The 10,630-nt window shown below is 33.7% G+C and overlaps 1 protein-coding gene across 3 annotated transcripts; it reads left to right on the plus strand.

The window, feature by feature from the left end:
• The first annotated feature begins 1,701 nt into the window (after nt 1–1,701).
• LOC146934513 (Pyridine nucleotide-disulfide oxidoreductase family protein) lies at nt 1,702–9,335 on the plus strand. 3 transcript variants are annotated; one of them, XM_085706409.1, is made up of 13 exons: nt 1,702–1,940; nt 2,038–2,142; nt 2,990–3,103; nt 3,207–3,264; nt 3,351–3,467; nt 3,870–3,979; nt 4,058–4,131; nt 4,622–4,683; nt 4,868–5,066; nt 5,632–5,692; nt 6,062–6,129; nt 7,187–7,329; nt 8,763–9,335. In XM_085706409.1, the coding sequence occupies exons 3-13, from the start codon at nt 3,099–3,101 to the stop codon at nt 9,012–9,014; spliced, it is 1,149 nt and encodes a 382-aa protein (XP_085562535.1). In that variant the 5' UTR covers nt 1,702–1,940; nt 2,038–2,142; nt 2,990–3,098; the 3' UTR covers nt 9,015–9,335. The 3 variants fall into 3 exon arrangements, with proteins under 3 accessions (XP_085562535.1, XP_085562534.1, XP_085562533.1); XM_085706408.1 differs by having other exon boundaries at nt 3,207–3,260; nt 8,689–9,335; XM_085706407.1 differs by having other exon boundaries at nt 3,207–3,260.
• Nucleotides 9,336–10,630: the final 1,295 nt, after the last annotated feature.

Below are 10,630 nucleotides of genomic sequence, written 5' to 3' on the forward strand. Positions count from 1 at the left end.
CGTGGCTATACATTATTGTGAGTCTTGCAAAAATATGGGTTTTCTTAATTAGACCCGCGAGCTGCTGCAGCATATATCATATCATAAGCCGTCTAAATTAGCTTGGTGTGGTCACATGACAAGGATGTTTGTTCTTGAAAAGGACACAAAGCGTTATGCAGTACTTTGTTTAATGTTTTGCCATTTGCAAGTTTGTTATAAGCAATGATCATTCTTGAGTTTTTTTTTCTTTCTTTCCTTCTTCGCGTGCGCATCAGAATCCCACCAAACAATACATGATTGCCTTTTACTTAGGAGTCATACGATTTTGAAATTTTCGGTGACCCCCTTCCATAAGCTCTGCTGTGGGAGAACTTCATATATCAAATATTGTTGGCAAATGAGATCAAAATAGTTTACTATTATATTATTCAGTATTGTTCCTATTATTTTAGAATCAATCATATTTCAATAGGTTTTAATAATTAGTGATTTAAATAGTATATAAAAAAGATCAAATTATAAATATAGCAAGTTAACACTTATAGTGTAGTTGTAAGAATGAAAAAGTCGGTCCAATATTGTTATAAATTTTACAAAATATGTTTGGCGAAACTACCTATTTTGCAGCTCGTAATTCTCAAGAGATAAATTTAAAATAGGTTACAAACTAAACTGCTAAAGAGAACCAACAATATATCTATGATTTTGGGTTTAGTTTTATATTTATATATATACATGAGAAGAAAAAAATAGTACATCAAATAAAAAGACACTTTAATGCTCAACATTTAACAATATCTTGATGGAAATTTCAGGTTATATTTTTCAAACAACTTGTTTATGTGTTTCTGTACATGTTTGTGAAGATGTTGAGAAAATCTACCGTGACTTTATTTGGGAGACTATATGCACTCATAATAGCAAAGGTAGTTTTGACTTCCATACTCTTAGGACTCTTAAGGAAGTCAATATATGAAGTTAGGTTGACATATGATAGAACACCTTGATAAGCTTTGTATCCAAGTTTTTGGTTCTAAATATACCTGTAAAAAGATACTATCCTTTCCTCCCATCACTTGTCATTGTGAAGCTCTTGGGTAATCAATGATGGTCACATTACTCAATTTTGGCAAATACCAATGGGGTGGTGGAATCGGTGACCTCAAAGATTATATGTTTAATATGATTCTCTTCGATGAAATTGAATTTACAATAACCTCATAGTTTATGCACTATTACATCGGGTTAGACACTTTGTTGGTGAGATCCTTTCATGGTATTCGTAAAAATTTGATTCGACCTGGGCGTAAGCCCTCTTTTACTACCAAAAAAAAAAAAATTGATTTGACCCAAAACATACGAAGAAAAATTGAGACTTGCATAGAGTAATCAAATAAAGTATGTTTGACGTATCCATGATCTTGTCTTGTTTTTATTTAATTATATTGTAGTATTTATTATTGTTTTTGTTTTACATTGTTGTATTTTAAATTTTATTTTTGACAAAAGGTTATTGAAACTGTTATGGTTAAATTGTGTACTTATTGTTAAAGTAGAATGTGATTTAGTAGTTACAATTTTTGTTTTTGTTTTTTGTGTTATGAACATTTGCAAGTAGGGTGGGAAAAGAAATTCCCCTAAATTAATCTCATTTGACCAACAAAAAGCCAAAGCCCAAAATCTCTCTTCTTCACGTCGGCGTTTGTGCGAAGTAATCTCATCCTCGCGCCGTCATTTCTTGCGCCGCCGCACCATCTTCTCGCCGTCGCTCTTTGCACTGCCGTATCTTCTTCACACCAGCCCCCTTTTTTTTGTCAGATAGCAAAATGCTAAAAACGAGAATTTTCCAATCAAGAAAGTTTCTTTGTAGAAGCTTCTCGAACATTCTTCTTCATTCAGAGCCTTTGCGAGTGTGTGTTGTTGGAAGTGGACCTGCCGGTTGCTACACTGCCGAGAAGGCAAGCTAGCTCTCTGAACTTGAGGTTTTGTAATTGTGAAATTTTCAAAATGAGTAATGAAATTGTGTAATTGGATGGATTGATTATGTTGTGTCAGATGTTGAAGGCGCGTCAACAAGCACAAGTTGATATCATTGATAGATTGCCTACGCCTTTCGGGTTGGTTCGCTCCGGTGTTGCACCCGATCACCCTGAAACTAAGGTCCAATTTTATTATTATCGTTACTATTTTATTTTTGGCTGCATTCATTTATAAGTGTTGAACTTCTAATTTAGTCTCGGTCCGTATAAATTGGTTTATTTGAGCTTATTTACTTCAGTAAGCACTTGTGACTTGTGAGATAGTTTGAGAGAGTTATGGAAAGCATGTTCATAATCTGTTTCAGCTTACATGAAAACAATTTCACTTTATTTCCATAAGCTTTTGTTTTGAAGAATGATCACAGATGCAGGCTATATTTGTCATGATCAGTTCTTTGGGATTAACATATAACATTTGTGGTTTTTTTTTTTGGAATGAGATGGGATTTTTGCATTCCAGAAACTAATGTGCCTGCTGTCAAATATCTTAGGGATGGGTTAAATATTTAAAAAAAAAAATTAAAATTTGGGTTAAGGTAGGTAGGTCATTTTGGGTTGCCATGGTAGAAATTAGAATAGTTTCCTTTGTAGAGAAGATGGCTGTGTCTCGTGTTATTTTTATTTATTTTATGAAAAAGGTAGTTTCTGTGTGACGAAGATTTGTAGAAGCAATCACCAGTAAGGAGGGTTGTTTATTCAGAGGATGGTGGTCATAATAAGAGATAGAGGAACACCAAGGAAAACTATATGTCAAATTATTAATTGAGACTTAGTGTTAACCAATCTATCTCTGGATTTAGTACTTGGGAGGACATTATGAGTCATTTGACCCATTTACTTGACGACACGTAATGGTAAAAAGGCTTGGTTGTGTGTTATTATTGTTTGGTAATGGGATGGGGTTATCCATGTTTTTCTTTGGTGAGAGTAACTTTATTGAGCTTAATTTACCAGAAAACTTGCAACAGATTGTCGTCAACCAATTTTCAAGGGTGGCGCAACATGAACGATGCTCATTTTTTGGAAATGTGACGCTTGGATCCAACGTATCTCTTGCTGAATTGCGCAAGCTGTATCATGTGGTGAGACTTTGATTCTGAATTTGTTAAGGTAATGGTAAAATGTTAATGTACATATTCGTCTGTTTTACCATCTTTTCGATAATTCGTGCATGCCTTCGAGCAGGTTGTCCTTGCATATGGTGCTGAAAGTGACAGAAGTCTTGGAATTCCTGGAGAAGTATGTTTGATCTACTGATTTGCTATTTTCCTGAATTATAACTTATAGTCTGTTACTTTTATTTAAACGCCCATTTTTTTGTCTTCTCAGAACTTAAAAGGAATACTATCAGCCAGAGAATTTGTTTGGTGGTATAATGGGCACCCAGATGGACGAAATCTTGATCCAGACCTGAAGAGCATTGATACAGCTGTAATTCTTGGTCAGGTAACTATACCTCATGTATTCTTACAGTGCCTTAATTTTATAGAGACTTTTAGTTGAGCAAATTTTATGACATTTTCTTCATAAGAAAAGACCTGTAGTAAGTGAATGTTAATTACATACTTGTGGAGATGACTTTCCAAAATACAAAAAGTAAGTTGGTGCTATTAAACTCCCGCCATGATGGGGTACATATTAGGGTCGACCCATTGTGGCTATGTTATAAGCAGTCTTACCTGTAAGAGGTTGATTCCACAACTCAAATCCTAACCTATTAGATGGCTTACACATATTTGTAAGAGGTTGATTCCACAATTCAAATCCTAACCTATTAGATGACTTACACATATTTAATATTTAACTTCGATTAATGTTTTCTAGTTAAATGGTTTTATTTAATTTCAGGGGAATGTTGCTTTAGATGTTGCGCGTATTCTTTTACGACCTACTACAGAGTTGGCAACAACTGATATTGCCAGTCATGCTTTGTCTACTTTAGAAGAGAGCTCTATCAGGTTTTTAATTGCATTATTTGAAACAACCAAATATTCTTATTGATATTCAGTATGTTATTTATCAGTAATATACTACAGGGTAGTTTATTTGGTTGGAAGGCGAGGTCCAGCCCAAGCAGCTTGCACTGCAAAAGAGCTACGTGAAGTTCTAGGTAAACTTTGCATAAAATCCTATAGCGAGTTTATTTTACCCATTCAGTTTTCTGATGCATATTTGCTTGATTATTTTTGGTGTTGTTCTATGAAATTGTTTGGCAAGGGACTACGTTGGCTATATGATGTGCTAATAATGATTTTCTTTGTTAGACATGGATGTTTCCTTTGAAAACGGGTACTTCTCATTATACATAGCTAGTTTACACTATCAAGTTGGCTTCGAACTCTCCATTGATTTCCATGATTTCAGTCTCTTATTGGTATCTTTTTGCTAATATTACTTACTGGTGCTAGTAAAGGAAACTGTTTGAACTGAATAATGGGGTCTTGATCATTTTTTTTGGCTTACCACCTGATATATTAGATCGGTTTCTCATCCTATGCTGTATTGGTGATAGTTACTTGAAATAAATTTACTTGCCATATACTGTAGGTCGTACATCATTTTCTCACAACACTAACCGAGGCTTCATCATTTATTTACAGGTATTAAGAATCTTGATGTTTCCATACAGGAATCTGATCTACATCTAACTCCAACTGATGAGGTATAAATTGATTCTATTTTATTTCTTTCATCGTTATTTTCCAATCGTCATCCCTACTTTTCTATTTTGCATCTTCTACCCAGAATCTAGATGTTTTTGTGTAGATGTTTTTATAATTAAAAAAGGAAAATTAGATTTCTTTTCACTCATGTTATCTATGTATTGATGTTGTCATTTGGCAAAGGAAGAGCTTAAGAGCAACCGAATACACAGAAGAATTTTTGAGTTGCTATCCAAGGCAGCTACCTCAAGACCAATACATGCTGGTTTGAACCAACGTCAACTTCGTTTTGTCTTCTTCCGTAAGCCAGATAGTTTTCAAGAATCAAAAGACAGTACTGGCCACGTATCTGGCGTGCGCTTTGAGAAGACAGTTCTTAAAGGTAATTTGCGTTTTTATAAGAATTTAATTTATTAGAACATGGATAATAGTATAATATAATATAATATAATATAATATAATATAATATAATATAATATAATACAATTGTTTGTTTGCCGAACAATGATACGACCTCTTCAATTTATTAACATTTCACCTTCCCACTTTTATTCGTCTTCTCGCTATTTTTTATTTTTTTAGATTTTATTCTTTATGTTGAACATGCTTTAGTATTTTTGGAGGCAAATGATGTTGAAAGTTGCCTATTTTATGAGTGTGAGTGAATAGAAAATTTCCCTTGTGATTTTCAAAACTATCAATGGATGCTTCTGAGCCTTCTAATTTTCTTTTTTAACACTATGATACAATACGTTCAATAGTTAAAGTTTGGCATAAATTTATTTTGGTAACTGGTAACTCAAATGTACGACGTACATAGTACTTTGATTGTTAGAAATGTTGTTTAATATGAGTCTTTGTTGAACCTTTGCTAAAGACTAGCACATTTATGCATATGGTATTCTTGTGCAATGAATTGCTTTTGATTACTCAAATTGATTTTATAGGTGTTGGCCCTGGAAAACAAATTGCCGTTGGTACTGGAGAATTTGAAGATTTAAAATGCGGGTATACCCAAGAAACCATATTAAATCACAAAGATTTTTTTTGTAAAAAATCTTACCCTTTGGCACAAAACCTTTTCTACCGGTATCATTATAATCAAATATTCATTTGTTACAATATTACCTATCCTGTATAAAGTAAAGAGATTAACATTATGTTCTGCAAATGACTGACTGCAAAACCATATTAAATTACAAAGATTTTTTTTTTTTTTTTTGTAAAAAATCTTTACCATTTGCCACAAAATCTTTTCTACTGGTATCATTATAATCAAAGTATCTGCAGCCTCAACAGATATTTATTCCTGTGATATTATCACAAAATGTTCAGAGTATTTACTGATTACATTGCCACTTGCTGGCTTGTTTGTAGGATGGTTCTTAAGAGCATTGGTTATAAATCAGTACCGGTAGATGGCCTGCCTTTTGATCATAAGAAAGGTGAATGAATAATGAGTATTCCTAATTTAATTACTTTTCGTGCGTATTCTTGTTAATTCATGATATTTATTTACTGTGACAAAACCATGTTTTGGGAAAATGGTATCCGGTAAAGATTACAGGCTTGGGAAATAAATGATGTTTTGTTGATCCTCCGGGTTAACTGTAAAATTAGGATGAAATCTAAAATAACGTTTATAACAACTTTTTAGCCTTTTATATGAAGTTTATGTTCTTTGAAAATAGTATTCAGCATTTTTTTACCAGGACGTGGTTTTATTGACTATGACCATATCCGACTTAGGCTCTGTTTGGTAAAAAAATAGTGAATAGCTGATAATCTAGTTTATAGCGGATAAGCTAGTTGATTGAATTTGTAGTGTTTGGTAAAATTAGCAATTGAACTAGCTTATAAATATGAAATGACAAAAAATTAATATTATTTTTTTTTCAAATTGAGATTACAGGGGTAAAATTGAGAGAGAAAATCATAAGCTATAAGCTACTTGAATTAGCTTATAAAAAATGCTATTATCTAGTGAAAATGAGTTATAAGCTCGTGAGAAAATGACGGTTACCAATTACCAAATGACTCTTTTTTAGTCATATGAACTAATAAGCTATAAGCTCAAAAAGGTGTCCTGCAAACAGACCCTTAGCAGTTGATCAGAGATTTAGAAGTTTTTAAGTGAAAACAAAACAGTAGGATGGCCCAAATGTCTAACCTTAAAATCAAAATATGTAGATTCCACTTGCACTTGTGTATGTGTTTTTTTCACTGTATGTAGGTCCATGTAGATAGGACTTGTAAATGGATTTGGTTGCTCTTTTGTGATGATGCAATTTTATTTACTTTCTTTCCTCTGTTCATTGTAGATTAACGGGATTGGATCATTCAGATCTTCCTGCTTTGTAGTCTCTCCTTTTGTTATTAACTCATGCTTTATAAAAAAAATTCATACATTGACCTAGAATTAACAAGCATGATGCTTTGGGGTATCTAGATGTGTCATCTGACAGTAGCTCAGAGTTAATATATTTGATGGGTACCTTTCAGGTATAGTTCCAAATGATAAAGGTCGAGTGTTGAGTGACACTTCAGATACTGCAGTTCTTGAAGAGGGCTTGTATGTATGCGGTTGGCTGAAGAGAGGACCAACCGGGATTGTTGCGACAAACCTATATTGTGCTGAAGAAACTGTATGTATCTCTCCCTTTTCTATTCGTATTATCCCTATAACAGTTAAACTGACAGAAGTAGTAAATCATACAGTTTTCATGTTTGCATCAGAATTCTTAAAGTTGAGTCTGAGTTAGTGAGCTCTATGTGAGCTTTTAGCAGTTACATTATTACCCATTTAACTTGATCTGTATTTTAAAGGTTCAACTTCAAACATATAATGCATTCTTCTCATGTTATGTACCTGAAGTTCTTCTTCATTGTTCCTATGTGTATATTACGAACCTTCAGCATTAATGCTAGTTAAATTAAGCTTGACCACTAATATAATATCATGTCAGAGCTGTGCTTCAACAGCCTCTTAAACCCTTATTTCTCGATTCCCAATTCTGAGTTCTTTCAAGTTCTTCGACTTTCTAATTGCTTTGATCCTAGTCAAACTCTTGTTTTCTCATTTTCAGTTCCGTGTCCCAGATCCGGGGTAGATTCTCCACAATATGTCCTAGGTGTGTTCGTCAAGAAGTCATTTACACTAGATCCTTTCCTTGCTAGTTTAGTGGACAAGATTATAATAGGTCCTTTCAATGGCAATTACATGGCTGAAAAATCCCCTCGAGGCAGAGGAGGTAGCATGTAGATTTTAGGTCAATATGGAAGAGGGAGAAGAGAACACCGCAAGATGAGAACATTAAATACTATTTAATAAATAATTTTAGGGTGCTTACTTAATGCTTATTTATAAACTATTCTAGGGAGTTTGCTAAAATATAGCCATGTCAAGTATGTTATTTTACAACTGTATTGTAACTAGAGTACAAGTACTTATAAGATTAGTCTAGATAAGGTCTTCCAAATGTTGACCAAATCCCACTTCACGAGGAAACATTCTGTTTTCCACTTGTAGTTCTATACTTCTATTTCAGCAGCATGCATATTGGATGCGATATTGGGGACACTGATTGTATGTTTCTCACTGTTGTTTTCATTACACTTATAATAATTAAACTGACTGTCATCAAGCTGCTAATTTTGTATTACTATCACACATATAACTTCACATACTTCATGAACCACAGTTTTCATAGAGACCATATTTGTATTACTATCACACCAAATTTCCCATTTCAACTATGTCATCTAAGTCACACACGCTTCACTATAAAATCCTATTTCACACTTCTAAACGCATTATTCAGGACATCATACATAGACTATGATTGGACTTGCTTAGAATTTGACGTGACAATCATGTGCCTTAATTGTTAAAATAATAACTGGTTTCATTTAGCTGTAGTTCTTTGTCGTTCCATCATGCATATAAAAAACCTGTATGCAGCATTAGTATTAGTTTAATTTTTTCGCTCAACTTTTAACAACAGGGAAGAGGGAGAGGTAGCTAAAGTTTGCTTGTGATTACTAGTATTGTATTTTCTGCTGACAATTGACATGGTAGGTTTCGAGCATATTAGAAGACCTTGAGAAAGGTGGTTTGATTTCATCAACAGCCGCACCAAAACCAGGCAGGGACGGTCTCCTCAATCTTTTGCATGATAGAAACGTTATGATAGTTTCATTCAATGATTGGGAAAAGATAGACTCTGAAGAAAAGAGGCTTGGTAGTTTAAGGAACAAGCCTAGGGAAAAACTAGCCACCTGGAATGAACTACTGACAGCTACCTCAGAAGGAACTGATCATTCCACGTGATACATTACATTTTCTCATGCACCAAGAAAACACCAAATAATTGAAAGAAAGCTTTCACATTACACTCATTGGTGAGCATATCAACAAGGAAGTTCCATCCAAGTGTTCTCTTCTGAAATGTTGTAATCTTTGTTGTGATTCTTTGCAGAAAGAAGCATGATTTTTGGATTGCAGTGATAATCATGCACACTTAGCTGTTGAGCAATGATATTTGCATAGTTATTTTCTTATTGACACTTTCAATTCCCTGTATACTGTTTTGTATTAAATTAAATAAGTAATGATATATTACAAAGATAATTCACAATAATTGTTGAAAAATTGAACACTTATTTACTCCATAGTTCATTGTACACATTAAGCAAAGTTTGAAATACAGACTGTACTCACCTACCTATATGATATGATGCACTAAGATCTTAACATTAACCAAACTGAAGTAGACCATCACCAAACGGTCTATTTCAGATTGAAATTATTGCCTCTCCATATCTTCTATATTTTGAAGTGGCCCACGTTGTGGACCCAAAAAGCAAAAAGAAGTGACCCAACGAAGTGATTTTCTGAAGATTATGTTTGGGTGGCTCTGCCTCTATGGCTCCAACACAGCCTGTAAAGCACATGCGGTGCCCTGTGAAGGAAGAATATTCTTACATATTCTGGGTGTATCACATTTAACGGCTTATATTTTACCGTGGTTCATTCAACGTGTATTCACATGCTATGTTTGATTGGATTTAAAAATCACATAGTCATGTTTCATTGTGCCGAGCCTCAAAAGGGGAAGATAGTTATTCAAGATTGATTTTTGCCAAATCCATCATTTTTATGTCTTAACAGCGTGTAATGTAATCATTCTAAAGCAGGACAACAAACATTTCTCTATCTCACAGTTACCATTGATGAGTTTGCATCCTAAATTTTGTATAATAAGTCCTTGAACAGAAGACAAGTCTTTTCTTGTCTTTTTGGGTATGTACTGTCCAGTATTATAAAGGAAACAAAAAGAAACAAGTGCTAGTTGATGCAGTAGTAGGAGGCCTGATTATTTCATTAAACGCTCTAAAATTGGTTTTCAATTTGGTTTTTGGTGATTCCAAGGAATCCATTAAAAACAAAGCTTAAAAGGTAAATTATCCGATTTTTATCTATTGGTTCCTATCTGAGATAAGAAAATCAAATTTCCGTCTTTACAATGATTCAGAAGAAAGATGAGCGGTTGAGGTGAAGTAGAGTGCACATGATTTCAATTCAATGTTATGACATGAAATATAGTCCACAAACCATGACTCATTCTAGAAAAGAAATGGGATTCCCACAATTCTCTTTGCATGGCTCTAATTCAGGCCTTTCAAGTGTTCTATTTTTGTCTGTTTTGTAGGGTTCTTGTATGAACTTTTTGCATACCAAAAATGTATGAGATCAAACTTCTTCAAAAAAAGTTGGGTACGATATACAATATAAATGTTCATTGAAACGATCATCAAGATTGAAGAATCAATATATTGGAATACAAATCTTTAGCTCTGATCTTAGTCACATGATCGTATTTTCAATGGGTTCGAGTTCTTACACTTTATGCAAAATCCTTTCATATGTTAATTTAAATAGTTAGT

The sequence above is a fragment of the Medicago sativa genome, chromosome 4, assembly GCF_051527215.1.
Source record: "Medicago sativa cultivar Bolivia chromosome 4, Bolivia_mono, whole genome shotgun sequence".
NCBI lineage: Eukaryota > Viridiplantae > Streptophyta > Magnoliopsida > Fabales > Fabaceae > Medicago > Medicago sativa.